General features: G+C 40.0%; 1 protein-coding gene across 1 annotated transcript in view; it reads left to right on the top strand.

Annotated features, from left to right (window-relative positions):
• Positions 1-18,289, top strand: part of LOC126401616 (uncharacterized) — a 153,990-nt gene that overhangs the window by 117,962 nt on the left and 17,739 nt on the right. Inside the window, exon 5 of the mRNA XM_050062941.1 lies at positions 15,414-15,480. Within this exon, the coding sequence (XP_049918898.1) occupies positions 15,414-15,480 (67 nt within the window). The remainder of the gene's footprint in view (positions 1-15,413; positions 15,481-18,289) is intronic.

Raw genomic sequence — 18,289 nt, 5'->3', positions numbered from 1 at the left:
TCACGCTGACCTGAACCTTTGAACTTTGACGACCAAAATCTAAACACCTTATCCATCGACCTTGATCTTTGACTTTTTACCACCACCAAAATCTAATCAGTTCATCATTAAGTCCAAGTAGATGTTTGTGCCAAATTTGCGTTAATTTCCTCAAGGTGTTCTTGAGATAGGGTATTCACAAGACTGCGACAGACAGGGTCACGGTGACCTTAACATTTGACCTTTGACCACCAAAATCTAAGCACCTTATCCTTCGGTCCAAGTGAATGTTTGTGCCAAATTTTATAAAATTCTCTCAATGCATTCTTGAGATATTGTGCTCATGAGAATGAAGTGCATGCAAGGTCACAGTGACCTCTCACCACCAAAATCTCATCAGTTCATCATTAAGTCCAAAGTAGGCCTAGATGTTTGTGTCAAATTTGAGTTAATTTCCTCAAGGTGTTCTTGAGATAGGGTATTCACAAGACTGCAACAGACAGGGCCATGCTGACCTGAAGGTTTGACCTTTGACCACCAAAATCTGAACACCTGATTCTTCGGTCCAATTGAATGTTTGTGCCAAATTTGAAGAAGCTCCCTCAAGGCGTTCTTGGGATATCAGGTGTACAAGAATGAGGTGTGCGGACAGATGGACAACCTGAAAAATTAATGCCTCCGGCCACAGCTATCGCCAGCACAGAGGCATGAAACAATCCAACAAGGTCAAAGGTCATGAGCGTATGTGACATCATTATACCTGTACTGACTGAAGGCCTAAAATGTTTGTGTTCATTTCAGTCATAAAACATACTCGATTGCATTTTGCTACGACTTTCAGAAAGGAAACAAACTTTGAAGCGTTAAAGTTCTGAACTGAATATTTCTTCCACTTCCTCCATCACCCACAATGTGTTTTCAGCGCGGAATAAAACAGTGTTACTTCAATACAACGCCGAAACAGCCATTTTCCTGCAGACAACTCAGAAACGGAAGCCATCAGTGACAGCATTATGTGGGTACAATCACATCAGCTGGACTGAAGATGATGCAGTGCGTGTCTCGGATGTATGTGTCTGTGAAGCCACATAGAGCCCTGAGGCTGGAACAGAATCTGGCCTCTCAATGCTGGAAATTACAACAATAGTGTCGCTGCTTGGTGGCTTTAGATATCATCTTAGTAACCTGCTATTGGTGTGCGTGTGTCCGAAACAGTTTAAACGCCATCAGGCCATAAAGACGCCGGTGCATCAGAGCACTGATGTTCTAAAGTACAAACAGTGCTCCTCTAATTGCTCATTTTGCCTTTGTTACTTTAGTTCGCCGAACTAAAAGTTACTGTATTAAAATCCTGCCTGCTGCTGCTTTAAGTATGCACAGCAAATGAATGAATCAATAAGAGAGGCAGATGCCCCCCCACCATCACCTCACCTCTCCCCGTCTCTCTCTGAGCTGCTGCTGAAGGAGGCGGCAGTGGCCTGAGCCAAGAAGGAGTTCACCTAGGGCTGGGATTTAATGAAGGGGGGTAACTGTCTGCAGTCGGATGGTTACGGGGGTTTAGGGAAGTAACGCCAGGGCAGTTTTGGGGCGGGGTGTGTTTGTGTTTGTCTGTGTGGAAGATGAGGGGTGTTTGTTTGACTCGTACCACCTGGGTTGGCCTAATTCTGTGTCCCCTGTCTGAACGAGATGATCGGATATGGAAGCAGTCACAAAGACAGGAAGTGAGACTTCTTTAAAGGTTTTCTTTTGGTTTTTGGTGCAGGTTTTGGGTAAAGAGAAGAAATAAGATTCAGTTTAGCTTAGGATGGAGGTTGGGAACAAAAACGAAGTTGATGTAAATCTGAAGAAGATGTGTTGTGACTTCTACACATCCTCACTCTCAAGTCATCGAATACTGACGCTTGGTCGATGGCCCTACACACCATGGTGAGTTACTCAGTTCATTCTTTCCCGTTCTAAAACCAAAATCAAGAAGTGTAGGGGTTAGATAGCTAGTCGGTGAAGATTCTCAGTCATCCAGGTCATGGTAATCGTAATTGCTAATATCGTAGGCAACTGGACTCGCTTGCGTTTCTTGAAGACGTTTCGCCTCTCATCCAAGAAGCTTCTTCAGTTCTCGGGACTCTGCAAGGGTTCCCACCCACACGGGGTTTATAGCCTGCTACTTCGTACCAGTCATTTAGAACTGATGACGCTTCTCAGATGAGAGGGGAAACGTCTTCAAGAAACGCAAGCAAGTCCAGTTGCCTACGATATCAGCACTTACGGTTAGCTAGCTAGCGACTGCAGATATAGCCTACTGAATATATACACTGAACGATCATAACACTTAAGAAAGATTGTCGCTCATCTGCACACACTGTGATGACACACAGGCAGTGGAAAATCTGTTTTCCTTTATTTTCATAGTCTTCTGTCGTGATCGTCAGTGATGTGGTGGTTCACTTTTACACTGTGACTTGTACGTTAGGCTTTAGCTTCTAACTATCTTTTTACCCTTTTCGACCTGTTTTTGCTGCTGAGTCAGTTTGGCGTCATGGACACATGCTTCAAATGCACATTGTAGACCCTTTTGTCAAATCGCTTTCCAAACCCTTTCCAAAAACTTAATAGATCGTCAGGGAGTGCAGTTAGTTACAGTGTGAGCTCCATGCTAGCTTGACGGACCAGGAACTGAACGGGAAATGAACAGTTCCGCTCATTACATGCTTACAGTCTCGTCTGAAAATACTTCCACCATAGATTTATTTTTTTTTTTTTGGTGTAGATTGGGTTAAAATAAGCACATTTCTTATTAATGTGATACTACGCAACGTTCTTAAATAACTCAGCACTTACTTCTGGTTTTACACAGGACTTTCACCTACTGGTCTCGTAGGTGAAAGTCCTGTGTTTGTTTGACCCATCCACCATCTCTCCCTGCCACCCGAAATGAACTTTCTCGCTCTGCTAAAAGATGCCTGGATATCTGATGTAAAGGGCCACCAATCAAGCATCACTGTATGACGAGTTGAGAGTGGGAACGGGTTAATGACTTGTGTGTGCGATTAAGAATAAATATTTCAAAAACAGGCACAAAGTGAGTGAGTGGATTTGTGCCTCACAAGCCTCTACATGCACAAGAATGCGTAAACATGGCAGGACGTGCTGGTGTGTGTTTGTGAGGGTCAGCACAGGGATACTGATGTTGAGTGTCTCTGACAAAGTAAGTACGATATTAATCTCCAATGTGTAAATATTATTCCTTGGAAACGTATTATTGGAGTAAATCACATTCACATGTACAAACCTCACATATCCGGATCTTGCAAAACATCTCCAACGGTATTGTTTCACTTCGGCTAAACATTTTTTTGTATTAAATATACAAACAAATGTTTCTATTCTTGGATTTGGTCTGCAGCCGGCAGGACAATCACATGTGGCATAAACCTGCCAATGTGTTCAGAATAATGTCATCGTTACCTTTCTGAAGTCAGGAATTATTTCAGGGAGAAGTAAAGTCATATAAATTGGCTCTTGTAGTGAGGTGGAGGAAGAAGTCCCAGAGGTAAATGTCTCAAAATAAAACCAAATCTTTATCTGCACAGACACCACTGGAGGTAAGAGAGGAAAATATAGTGTGTTTTGATTTGTAATTTGGGTGAACCAGCCCTTAAGGCAATATCGCTTCTTGCGAGGTAAATAAAAGATTAAAATATAATCCACCCGTGTTCAAACTGACGGCTGTTTAAGTGATGATTACTGCCTGGATTTACCCACCTTCTGATTCACCCCTGCATCGCTGATTTATATCTGCAGAGAAAAAAGGTGGGAGAAATCTTCCTTCTTTTTTTTTTTGACAAACAAAAAAGCGGATAAACTGAACTGAAGTGGGTTTTTAAAGGTAATTGTCTGGAAACGTTAAAGTGTGGCTTTTTATCCCCTTAATCCGGTTAGATCTGGATGGAGATAGCAAGCGACGCTCTAATCTGTTCTAAGGTGTGGAAGAAGGGATAATGGAGATTGAGGGAGATATGAGCGCGGTACAGTTGAGGAACTGCTTCTCTCTAGTGATAAAACCTGCCAAGAAAAATAAGATGTGTGCAAGTGACACTGAAATTAAAAATATAAAGATCCCAGCACAGCACAAAAACACGACAGAGACGAGTTAATGAACGACAAAATATGTCCATTGAGAAAATAAGACAATAAAAGCAGATGAATAAATTATCTTAACGTTGCTGTCACTCTCTTTCTTTCTCAAAACGTCAAGACAGACTTCCTACACAATAAAACTTCCCCACTTCATGAGGAAGTCGTTGCCTTTTATTATGTCAGGGCCGCAGACACTTCTGACACCGTCGCTGGACCACTCCTCGCAACGCTGTTTACCACTTTGACAAGTTACATTATTCCCCCGACACAATACTGTCACATCCTCCGACAGTTCCTCAGCGCTCGAGCCAAATCTGGGAGACGCCCCAATGTTTCCCATCTCGCCAACAAAAGATATCACTTTCTTTTGAGAGATCGCCGAGATACAATGAAGTGTTGGCTGGACAAAAGTTCACACACACACACACACACACACACACAAATGAATGTTACTTTTGTTCTGTTTGATTCCAGTGTGACTGAGCTGAATGTATGACGTTAAGAGGAGAATGTTTATCAGAGTGAGACTGATACCACTGACAGTGATGATGCAGTATAGGAGGAGCTGTCCGACCCAATCACCACGATAAATGTGGCATTGTGCATTTCTGCAAACCACTAATATATTACACTGTATGTTTTATATGTTGTGGACATGCTGAAACTTTTAATTTGTGTTGTGGCAAATCAGTGGTTAACTTGTGGTTCGGTTTAGGCCCAAAAACAACAGGAAAACATTATGTTTCGGCTTAAAATAACCGGTTTGGTCACAACACAAAATGGCTGGAAATGTCCTGACCTCTGATTTAAAAATACTCCATTTGATTGCTGCAAACACATCAGGAAATATCTCAACTCTTAATAAAAGATTCCAGCTTTAGGGTGGGTCACTATAAACATGGCTGGAAATGTCCCTGATATCTCTTTGAAAAATACCGGCTTTTGTCGCGACAAACAAAGCTGAGAGAGTCCCAAACTTTTGTTTAAAAATAGCTGCTTTGTTGCTACAAATGCAGCTGAAAATATCCCGACTTCACATTACAAAATAAGCAATTTTGTAGCTGCAAAAACTGTTGAAAATGTCCTCACCTCTCATCAAAAAATACCCGCTATTGTTGCTACAAACAGAGCTGGAAATGTCTCGAACTCATAAAGTATATTAGCTTTTGTCTCTACAAACATGGCTGAAAACTGGAGGTTATAAAATAACCTTTTTTTTTTTGGGCTACAAATATTGCAGGAAATTTCTAGACCTCTAGATAAAATAAATATATATATATATATATTTTTTTATTTTTTTTTTTTTTTTTTTTTTTGCTACAAACACAGTTGGAAATGTCCAGAACTCTCATGTCATGATGTCTCATTAAAAAAACACCTGCTCGTGTTGCTACAAAATTGGCTGGAAATGTCCCAAACTCTTGTAAAAAATATCCGCTGTGTTTGCTATAAACATGGCTGACAATGTACCAAACTTTGGTTAAAAATACTTGCTTTTTTTGCTGCAAACGCGGCTGGAAATGTCCCGAATTGTCATTAAAAAAATACCTGCTTGTGTTGCTACAAACACGGCTGGAAATGTCTCTAACTGTTGTTAAAGTATTTTAGCTTTTGTCACAACAAACACAGCTGAAAACTGGAGGTTATAAAATAACCTTTTTTTTTGTTTTGGGCTACAAATATTGCAGGAAATTTCCAGACCTCTTGATAAAATAAATACAATTAAACAAAAAAAAGTAATGCTTTTTTCGCTTCAAACACAGCTGGAAATGTCCAGAACTCTCATTAAAAAAACCTGCATTTTTTGCTACAGTCATGGTTGTTCATGTCATGATGTCTGGTCAAAAAATACCTGCTCGTGTTGCTACAAAATTGGCTGGAAATGTCCCAAACTCTTGTTAAAAATATCCGCTGTGTTTGCCATAAACAAGGCTGAAAATGTACCAAACTTCGGTTAAAAAAAACTTGCTTTTTTGCTGCAAACACAGCTGTAAATGTCCTGAATTGTCATTAAAAACCTGCTTGTGTTGCTACAAACACGGCTGGAAATGTCTCAAACTCTTGTTAAAGAATATCCATGGTCAGACACCTTGGCGTCATCATTGATTCTGACCTCACCTTCCAGAGCCACATTAGCAACATAGTCAAAACTGTTTTTTTTATCATTTAAGAAATATTTATAAGATTAGGAGCTTTTTATCCCAGGATGACGCCGCGTCCATGCTTTTATCTCCAGTCGGCTAGACTACTGTAACGCACTGCTCACTGGAATACCTCAAAAGCATCTTGATCGAGTTTTAACGAGAAAAAGAAAATATGACCACATAACACCTGTGTTGAGGTCATTTCACTGGCTCCTGGTAAATTTTAGAACTGATTTTAAAAGTTTAATACTGGTTTTCAAGGCCCTACATGGGCTAGCACCTCAATATGTGTCTGCCATCCAGGTCGACCCCTCAGGTCATCTGGAACAGGCCGTCTGGCTATTCCCCGGGTCTCCATGAAAATTGGCGAGGCTGCTTTTAGCTCTTATGCTCCAACCCGATGGAACAGCCTACCCTATCATGTTAAGTTTGCTCCAACATTAGCTTCTTTTAAAACTAAACTCAAAACTTTCCTTTTTAGCTATGCTGGCCAACTGGTTTCATTGGTTTTAATTATTTTAATGATTTTATCCTTTTTATCTTTTAGCAGTCCATTTCTGCACTCAACTATTATTTTATTCTTACTCTTATGGTTTTATAATTTCATATTGTTTTAAACTAGTTTTACTGATTACTTGATGGCCGTAACTATTTGATTGTTATTTGCTCTGTGAATGAAATGTGCTATATAAATAAAGTTTTGCTTGCTTGCTATTGTTGCTACAAATAGAGCTGGAAATGTCCCGAATTCTCATTTAAAAAATATCCGTTCTGTTGTCACAAACATGGCTGGAACTTGCTTTTTTGGCTACAAACGTTTGAAACGTCTCTTTAAAAATGACTTGTTTTGTTGGTCTCAAACAGTGGTCATGCCATCCACCATTCCCTCCTCCTCCTGAAGAGAAACTCAGCTCATGTACAAGTAATCTGAGCTATGTTGCTTTACAAATGTACAAATGAGTTGTCATGGCAATATTAGAGGTAGTAGGTTCGGCAGTCATAAATGAAAATATACATTTCACTAAAATAAGTCACACTTATCTAGAACACCTGAAAATATCAAGAGATGTGGAATGACATGCAACAAGGCTGGATGCAAACCTGGGACGTTCTGAGCAGCAGCTGCAGCATAAAGGCATCAGTATGGATATCACTCCACCTTTCCCTGTACTGTATATTATTGTACAAGGTTACTGTTTATGCATACCTGTCACAGTACCAGTGAATCAAGTGTAGCCTCCCCAGACAAGAGCCCAACGTTGTGAGTGTAAACACACCGGCACTGGGAGGAAGGTGTAACGGAGAGGATGTTGTGGATGTAAGATGCAGGTCGCAGATAAAAGCCGTAATCACAACAAATGACCCCTTATTATTACAGATGTGGAGGATAACATGTTAAACGTGGGAGAGAGCCTGAGGGGGAGAGAGGGGCTCCACGGTGGTTTATTTTCCTCGGCAACAGGAAAAAGAAAAAAGAAAATACCAGTTTATGTGTGAGTTTGCACCCACGCCATTCCCAGGTTGGCCCCCATCGACCACGGTTAAGGTGCTCTTTGAAGTTGTGTTAGTATAAGCGTCTGATAGAAACGTTAACAAAGCTGATCAGTATTTGTTAAGCTACTCAGGTGATTGATAAGTGCAGCTTTAAATCTTTTTGCAAGAAGTTTATTAGCTAGATTCTAATTTTCATCTCCGTCTTTGTGTGCCGCTTTCCTGCAGTAAATCCACTGGAATGTAAATGATACATACTTAACATATGTACTCCTCATGATGGTGTGCGTGCTTCCTGTGTACTTCGGGGGTATCAGCTGAGGGGTCAACACTGGGGGTGGGGGTCACGCAAGAGGACACGACGAGCCCAGGTTTTAGACGGCTACGGTTTCAACCGAGCAGAGGCTTTGTAGCGTGGGATATGAAGCCTGACTCTAAAGCCGTAGGAAAATAAACCCAAACAGGGAGGAAATGTTGGCTTATCTGAGCTCAGGAACACAGCAAGGGGAAGAGATTTTTTTTTTTCTTACATGCACAATCCTCTGCCACCCTCCTACACTCCGATCCAACTCCCAGAGGCAATTTCAGCAGTACGTTATTATGCATTCTTTTTAAGCCATAAAAATATCTAATACGCCTCTCCTGTATTTAAGTGAAGCTTACCTTATTACATTATTGTGTCACATGTTCGCTGCCCTACAAAAGCCAAAGAGTGTGAGCTGTGTGGGCAGTGAAACTGAGCTGATCTCCTGCTCCGACAGGAAGTAGCGCTGGCCCAGGAAAGGATTATTTATCATTTAGTCGTATTTATGAGCATAATTTGTTTCCGCGGTGAAGTCTAAACTGTACTGCTGACCTTTGATCTTACCTCTGTTTGTCTTTCTCTCCTCCTGGAGGGAACGAGCAGAATCAAGCAGTTCAGGAGGCTGGATTAGCAACCGGGCAAAACGGGCAGTCGCCCCAGGGCCCCATGAAGTCCAGGGGTCCTGAAAGCTCTGAGGTTATTGTATGTCAACTGGTTTGTGCAAATTTAATTGAGAGTGCGTTTGTGAGTGTGCACCACGAAAGCACGATATCAGCATGATAATCATATCACCACCAGCAAGCTAAACAGGTTTGAAACCATTAAGGTTCGTCACCAAACTCGCATGCGTCGCAAGCATCTTTCTCATCTTCCCAGCAACTCCAATTCACCCATTCACACACACATTCACACACTGCTGGCCAAGGCTACCACACAAGGTGCCACCTGCTACTCAGTTTAGAGATTCACACGTGCTCACACACCAAAGGCTGTGCCATTGGAACCAGTTTGGGACCAGTATCTTGCCCAAGAATAGTTAGACGTGTGAACTGGAGGAGCCAGGGATGGAACTGCTGATCTTCTGATTAACAGACGACCCACTCTACAGCTTTTCAGGATAGTGACCAAATGTTTTCAGTACCACCTAGGAGTGGGAGATACGGCCCTGAAATAGTATCACAATGAGATTCAGATTCTGTTCAACTAAATAAATCTACCACAAATTACACATTGAAACAGCTCCGAAGTAAAAAAATGTCCCCTGGGATCTATACATATAAATCAACAGGAAGCCAGAAACACGAGCACATAACCCCCATTCTGGCCTCGCTGCACTGGCTTCCTGTTCGTTTTAGGATTGATTTTAAAATTTCATTGTTTGTTTTTAAATCTTTGAATGGACTGGCCCCTACGTACATTTTGGACCTCATTCAAATCTACACATCACTGAGGTCCACTGGTCAGCTCCAGCTCGCGGTCCCTAAGACCAGACTTAAAACCAGGTGCGAACAAGCTTTCTCTGTGGTTGCCCCTAAACTGTGGAACTCCCTACCCCCTCAGATTAAAATAGCCCCCACAGTTGAAACTTTTAAGTCTCGTCTTAAGGCTCACTTTTATTCTCTGGCTTTTAACGTAGCATGACAGTTGTGTGTGTGTATGTATGTGTCTTTTAATTTCTTTTATTGATTTTCTTAATGATTTTATTTGTTTTTATTTATTGTTTTTAATTTATTGCTCTTATTTGATTATATTACTGTTTTTAGTATTTTATTTAGTATTGGTTTTTAGTATTTTATTTAGTATTGGTTTTTAGTATTTTATTTAGTATTGGTTTTTAGTATTTTATTTAGTATTGGTTTTTAGTATTTTATTTAGTATTGGTTTTTAGTATTTTATTTAGTATTGGTTTTTAGTATTTTATTTAGTATTGGTTTTTAGTATTTTATTTAGTATTGGTTTTTAGTATTTTATTTAGTATTGGTTTTTAGTATTTTATTTAGTATTGGTTTTTAGTATTTTATTTAGTATTGGTTTTTAGTATTTTATTTAGTATTGGTTTTTAGTATTTTATTTAGTATTGGTTTTTAGTATTTTATTTAGTATTGGTTTTTAGTATTTTATTTAGTATTGGTTTTTAGTATTTTATTAAGTATTGGTTTTTAGTATTTTATTTAGTATTGGTTTTTAGTATTTTATTAAGTATTGGTTTTTAGTATTTTATTTAGTATTGGTTTTTAGTATTTTATTAAGTATTGGTTTTTAGTATTTTATTTAGTATTGGTTTTTAGTATTTTATTAAGTATTGGTTTTTAGTATTTTATTTAGTATTGGTTTTTAGTATTTTATTAAGTATTGGTTTTTAGTATTTTATTTAGTATTGGTTTTTAGTATTTTATTAAGTATTGGTTTTTAGTATTTTATTTAGTATTGGTTTTTAGTATTTTATTAAGTATTGGTTTTTAGTATTTTATTTAGTATTGGTTTTTAGTATTTTATTAAGTATTGGTTTTTAGTATTTTATTTAGTATTGGTTTTTAGTATTTTATTAAGTATTGGTTTTTAGTATTTTATTTAGTATTGGTTTTTAGTATTTTATTAAGTATTGGTTTTTAGTATTTTATTTAGTATTGGTTTTTAGTATTTTATTAAGTATTGGTTTTTAGTATTTTATTTAGTATTGGTTTTTAGTATTTTATTAAGTATTGGTTTTTAGTATTTTATTTAGTATTGGTTTTTAGTATTTTATTAAGTATTGGTTTTTAGTATTTTATTTAGTATTGGTTTTTAGTATTTTATTAAGTATTGGTTTTTAGTAATTTATTTAGTATTGGTTTTTAGTATTTTATAAAGTATTGGTTTTTAGTATTTTATAAAGTATTGGTTTTTAGTATTTTATTTAGTATTGGTTTTTAGTATTTTATAAAGTATTGGTTTTTAGCATTTTATTAAGTATTGGTTTTTAGTATTTTATTTAGTATTGGTTTTTAGTATTTTATTTAGTACTGGTTTTTAGTATTTTATTTAGTATTGGTTTTTAGTATTTTATTAAATATTGGTTTTAAGTATTTTATTTAGTATTGGTTTTTAGTATTTTATTAAGTATTGGTTTTTAGTATTTTATTTAGTATTGGTTTTTAGTATTTTATTAAGTATTGGTTTTTAGTATTTTATAAAGTATTGGTTTTTAGTATTTTATTAAGTATTGGTTTTTAGTATTTTATTTAGTATTGGTTTTTAGTAATTTATTTAGTATTGGTTTTTAGTATTTTATAAAGTATTGTTTTTAGTATTTTATTTAGTATTGGTTTTTAGTAATTTATTAAGTATTGGTTTTTAGTAATTTATTTAGTATTGGTTTTTAGTATTTTATTAAGTATTGGTTTTTAGTATTTTATTTAGTATTGGTGTTTAGTATTTTATTTAGTATTGGTTTTTAGTATTTCATTTCTGTTTCAGTGCAGCACTTTGGAAACCTCCGTTTGTAAAATGTGCTATATAAATAAAGTGGATTGAAAATCACTTGACTACACCAACTCCCCACTGTGCTGCTGCCAGAGGAGCCGCTGAATGAGTTCCCTCTGAGCGGTTAGTCACTAAAAGAGTCTGAGAAGTCCGGGGCTGTTCATAAAACATTCAGGACGCCACAGTTTATTCCACACTACTGAAGCTGCTCCTAGTTTTGGAACCATCGTGGAGTCGGTAATAATTTCCCTTATAGCCATCCGTGTTGTTGCCATGGGTAACAGTATGGCATATGTCAACAAGTCAAAATATTGCGAGTATCACGATATGACATTTTTATATGATAATAAAAAAATCATACTGGTATTATCGTGAACGAGATGATATGGCACACCCCTAGTACCACCAAGTATTGATACATCTTAAATCAATCACTGCCGAATTTTGGTACCTAAGAGCACACCTGGTTGAGAATGCTGGGTTCAGACAAGAAGTGGAAGCACCATGAAACACCTGCAGAACTCCATGGCCAGACTCTGTGCGCTTTATGCTAGAGACGATAGAACTCTGCAGAGGTGCAAAAGTCAAAAAGGAAGCAGGCGGCTTCCCGACTTTGGGGTGCTTCGTGGTGGAGACGACAGTGCTCAATGGAGCCTTCAGGTTCAGACAGGAGCCAAGGAGCTCCGTCAGCTTCCCAGCAAGCCTAAACTATCACTGCAGCACCAATAGTCCCGGCCTGTCTGGTCTATTTTCCTTTTCATTTGATTTTAGAAATAGCCAAGTTTCATTGCTGACAAAAAGACAGACATACAAATTCAAGTTTGGGAAAGCCAATGAGAAACATGTGTTGATCACTTTCAATTATGCATTCAATTACATTTGTCTGAGGCGACCTTCTTTAATTTTAAAAATACATGACTTCACACCAAGGGCTGCCCAGTACAACAAACGTTTTCTTCTGGGGGGTCACTGAGCAGCTCCAACTAGAGTTTAGGGTTTGGTACCTTGCCTAAGGGCATATGAACCATACTGTGGCTGGTGAGGACGTTTATTATAATGGACAGCTCCTAGGTGTGAATATGGAGCAGTGTATCCCTCACACTCTGCAAAAATTATTTAAGTGATGCTTTGCCCCCAGAATGTACTCACAAAATAGTGTTTCTCTAAATCACAGTACATATTTTTCCTTCCAACAAGCACTTCATGCCAGATTGCCACCCCAGTGCAACACCAATTCCCCTCCAAATCTTTGGGAATCGCCTCTGGCCACAGCTGCCAGGCTTTTCTCACAGCTGTGGAGCGTGCCACATCCATCTTTCCTGGGAAGTCGATTCCTCCGCGGCTCGGCCCTGTCAGCCAGTGTAAACAGGATTTTGATAAATGGAAGTCAAGGTGTGCAGTCACCTGGAGCTGCCACTCCGAGGCTCCTGCTCGTCCCCGCGTGAGAGTGTGTGTCTGTGTTTTTACAGCTGTGAGGCGTCTTCGCTGGAGTCCTTTCCCTCTAGTCTGTTAAATTTCTGCTTGATCCTTTCACCCGCACACACCTTCAGGAACTTTGCTCCTGGACTATCTCACGAGACTGGGCCCGAGGTAGAAACTGGAGACAGATTAGATCTGCCAAAGACTAACAAATGTTATATATCTGAGCGTAGGTGGGCCAATCATCTCAAATTTGCCTTCTATTTAGTTGGTACATATTGGGTGTGTACTGGTGTATCTTCGTGCGAGTACCACTAATTGTAGAATTTCACAAATGCTGGACACCGCCTTTTGATCTTTCCACAAAAATTGGGATGAAAAGCCAGGGTGTTACAAACCAAAGTTTAAAAGCAGACTGTACCCCCTCCTGTAAAACAAAAGGAGACACATGAAACGGGAAACCCACTGATCTTAATTGGTGCCTTGGCTTCTCGGTTCCAGTGACAAAAAACTGAATTTACAAAGTGTATTTAAGGCGTTTCGTTGATTTAAGCTTTTCAGAGGGGACTAATAAGCGAGATCACAAGCAGGAGCAAGAAACTTTCCAAATCAAAGTAATACCTTTCAGTCTTCGACATTTGCATAACACACTTGTTGGTGTGGTGCTGCCTGAACTAGGAATTTAGGACATTGTACAGGACATTGACAAAAGTAGTAGTGGCTGTTACATGAATAGTGGGGGATTGAGACATGACTAATGGAGAGCGGACGACTTCTCTCTTCTCATATAGAAGTCCTTGGGTTTTGAGGATGTAAGATAAGGTCATTATTCAAAGTGCATTTAAATATTGTGCGTCTAGGTTCAAATGGAGGCTTCTTGTATATGAATTTGTTCTTGGAAATTGCGCAGCTGTGATATTTGGATGTAAACGGCAGGAATAAGTCATGTCACAGGTGCTGCTATAACCTGCCAAATGTCACACCTGCTTCCACAGTATCCGCAATCTAATTACACAAAAAACACCTTGCATATCCCACCGCCGCTCCGGACAACGGGATTCTGGTGTCTGAATGATTGCAATACTCTGAGCGAGAGCAGCTCCGTGATTAAAAAAGAGCACTTGACCATCGAGGAGCACAATAGGGGCCTGACCTTCCCGAGTCCACAAGTGGGCCGCCGGCCCCCGGGGGCTCCTCGCGGCGACTACGGATCTCATTTCAAGACATCGTGATTAAGTGCAGGCAGAGGCCTCAACAGCCTCTGCACATCCTCAAGAATTCAATGACCTGCGAGATACTGAGGAGAATCTGATTATAATAACACACTCTTCACCTCCCCTTCCCCATTTGCATACGTGTAATTTCTTATTTCTTGGGACACCCTTCTTTTGAGGGAGTTTATCATTGTTTTGCTGCCTCTTCAAAGAGGGATCAGAGGTCGAGGTCAGCTGGAGTAGTGCAGGCTGCACTCATTCACTGTTTGTCCCAACTGTTTTATTTATTTGGCACATTTTACTTTCCTCAATTACCTATGAAAAGTAATGCACCATAATCAGTATATAAGCCCCGTAATCGTGAGCCTGAGAAGGCTGTGATCACGTCAACATATGACCACTAGGAATCCTGGGTGCATCTGTTGTTGGCGTTCTGGGAGAAGGTGCCTATTTGTGCCTGTTGCATGCATTGTCTTTAAAATATACTTCAGACACAGTCTTTTTCAAAATAAACTGAAAAAGTGAGTAAAAGACCTCTTGTTTACGTTTAATACCTAGCGCAACAAACGCAGATGGTTAGGTTTAGATAAAAAAACATCATGGTTTGGCTCAACATTTATAAGAGAAGCAAACACCGAACTCCAGGGTGAAAGTCCGGTGTTTGTTGGACCCATCCACCACCCGTCCCGCCCGCCCTATAGGGACTTTCCAGGTCCTTAACTTAGATTGCTGTCCAGTGGCATTTCAAACTGACGCCGTCCTGTGGCGTTGTTAACTGACGCTGTCCAATTATGTAACGTGCCACTGCAAAAGGATGTCTGTTTTTCCGTTGGTGTCTGACGCGGAAATCGATGACCAAGTAGCGGTATTTGATGACTTTGGAATGAGAACGGGTTGAAGTCAGGTCACATTGTATAAAGAGCGACAAAGTTCGTGTAAGGAGGAAGTTTGGATCAGTGGACAGGTCAAACAAACAAACAAACAAACAAACGGACAATGTTGTTATTTTAAGTTATGTACGCAATGTCATGATACGTACTATGGCAACATGGTCTCACGCCGAAGTCATCGAAAACAGGCACTTGGTCATTGACTTCTGGCGTCAGATACAGACAAAAAGTACACCTAATGACTTTAGTTGTCCTTTTATCTCAGACATGTTAGGATGTTACATACCTTGACATGTTTTGGCGGAAAATTCCGCCTTCCTCAGAAGTGTCACTTGGTGGTGGTTGTGACGCGTCTTTCTGTCTGTTTTGGCAGGACGATCACGCCACCTGCTGTCCGTCCGCCGCCTCTCCAGGATGCTGCTCCAGGTGTGGGAGAGCATGTATGCCCCCTCGTCCCTATTCATCGTCCCTGATTGACAGATCAGCTGATAAAGATGTGTCACAACCACCACCAAGTGACACGAGAGGGGCGGTGGATGGGTCCAACAACCATGGACTTTCACCCAGGAGGCCAGTGTTCACTTCCCATTAGATTGTAAAGCCAAACACTGTTCTTTTTTCCTAAACCTAACCAGTTGCGTGTTCGCAAAACATCCATGTGTGTTTGTTGTTGAAGGTAAAAAAACATCAATTTGCAGTGTTGTAACGACATAGTGCTTTTATTTTGAAAGAGACTGTATGCAAAATGTACATTTCCTGTGAAAACAGAAGTGTATTTTGAAAGAAGACAATGTATGCACAGGAAGAAGTTGACACGGCGTCCCAGAACGTCACCAACCAACGCACCCAGGGTACCTTGGACGTCGTATGTCAGAGCTAGAACGTTTTGACTAGGGATGTCAGTTTCACTTATTTTTGCTTTCGACAGCCAGACACCCACGAAATTATTCTTTGCACTTGACAGTCGACATCCCTCATACGTATGTAGCTGAACCGGTAGGGCCATTACCTCACAAGATATCAGGGCACTAAATTGGAACATACGAACAAGATATCACATGTGTTGGTTTTATTTTTCTAGTCTCAACCATAATTTCTTTTAGTTCTGATAACACTGTACTCGACGAAGTAATGAGACATCTGCACACACACAAACATCACATTATGAGACAGGCTGTAAACAAGCCAACAGTTGAGCCAGATTATCTAAAGCACTTTATTTGGAGGTAAAAGTGAAGTGGTAATAATCCATTAGTAATAATCCCTCTCTGAATATGACTGGTTAGGTCATAATTCTTCTGTTCTTTTTTTCTCGTCTTAATAAATTTGGCCAACCCGGGGCTTTATTTACAACCTGTCTGATCATCTGGCTGCTTGTGTTTAGCAATGCTGCGGCCTTGCCAGATCTCAGCAATTAACTTGGTGAGTAGGATGTAATTATCACCGAAAGGAATGATGTCCAACACTGGGAGAAAAAAACAATCCCAGGTTCTATGAAACTGGAATTTCCCTTTGATGCAGCAATACTTTGGGGACAGAGGGGATTTTTCTGCTTCCTGTTTCCCCGTGTTCAGCGTGAGAGAGATCAGTCGTACCTTTCGCATCTTTGCCTTGAATAACTTTTACCCCCCTCCCATTGACTCCCATCTGTAGTCAAAGTGAGGTCTGCTGTGAGTTATGTCAGATGGAGCGATTACCAGAGAGGAGGCCAGGAGGATAATGAGGAACAGATGTAGGTCGCTTGCTCTTTTTCTCACACATCCACTTTTTTCTGTCTCTCATTTCATCTTAGTTTTTCTCTTTAACTTCCTCTCTCTCGCTCTCTTCTCTCCTCCTCAGTTTTTCACCATTTCTATTCACTATCGCCTTTCTCCGGACTCTTCCACTCTCCATTCCTCACTTCCTCTCTCCGTCTCCCTCTGGCCACCCACAGCTGTCCGGTACAAGGTGCTGGCGAACACTCCCTGGAGCGGAGGTGCACTTGTTCTTTCCCGCTGCTAAATAGCACGCATCAATCACGCAGGTGTCTTTCCACCAACGGCGGGAGGCCTCTTAACGCATTGCACATGCAGCCAGAGACAATCTATCAGCAGACAGGCAATGTTAATGTGGGACTGGAGCCAGGTTTTATGCATCTGCGGTCCACTCTGTCATTGTAATATCAGAGAAAAGATACACGCTTAACACTCAGGGCATGTTCGCACCAGGCATGCTTTAAGAGCTTCATGCTTTGGTTACGTTTGTCTGGCCAGGTGATAACAAGAACATAATGACACTGAGACACCTAAAGCAAACTGCAGTGGGGGTTTTTTAGCAGTTAAAACAATCTGGAACAACAGGAAACAATCCCCAAAACACAGGCGTATAAAGGATGTGAGGACACACACATACTGAAATTGTTTCGTCGCGTGTTCTAGGGTGAACACAAGAGAATGCAAATCATACTAAAAGAACTTTAGGATGCCACATATCTGATTGAAGCCATGTTTCAGCTGTGCTTGACATCACTCGACTTGACTCACTTCTTGGGTAGCAGTGACTCTTGAAGGGTTTGTTTGTGTTCTCTGAATTTGCGTCTACAAGGGGACGAACTTCAGAAAAGGCTGAGAGCAGCAAGTTGAAATGAGGCTCAAGCAAACAGGAGAGTTTGGGAAATTCAACTTCAGACCGCGAACAACAAGACAAGACAACTGATTGCTCCAAAAAGACGACGCAACTGGGTAAGCTAACCCGGCAGCTAGCTTACAAGCAATGTACGTAGGGTCATAGTCATTACCAACTAGGGGGATATATTGGCAGAAATAAAATATAATGCAACAATGTTTTCTTCACTCTTTCGTTACCTTCACGAGCTGTTTATATCTATATTGGGAGATCGGAGATATGGTGCACCGCCATGTTTCTACAGTAGCCCAGAACGGACAAAGCAGACACTGGCTCTAGACAGGGCCATTCGTGTTTTCCCATCGACCGCCCCTCCACGATGAGGCAAACAGCATTAGAAAAACAATAATTTTGGACATGAAACTGCTTTATTCAATGATTTTACCAATTTAAATCACTGGGTCCATTTGTAATGTACTGAAGCGTATTGCATTGACTTGACAAAAAGCCCTGTTTTTCTGAGTAATTTATTTTTTTTGTTGTTTTTTTTTTAAGTTTAATTTTTCCGTTTTTCGTGGTATTTTTTTCTGTTTTTTTGTGGTAATTTTTCCCTGTTTTTCGGGGTATTTTTTTCTGGTTTTTTTT

The sequence above is a fragment of the Epinephelus moara genome, chromosome 15 (genome assembly GCF_006386435.1).
Source record: "Epinephelus moara isolate mb chromosome 15, YSFRI_EMoa_1.0, whole genome shotgun sequence".
Classification (NCBI taxonomy): Eukaryota; Metazoa; Chordata; class Actinopteri; order Perciformes; family Serranidae; genus Epinephelus; species Epinephelus moara.
This window is presented reverse-complemented; position numbering and strand designations above follow the sequence as displayed.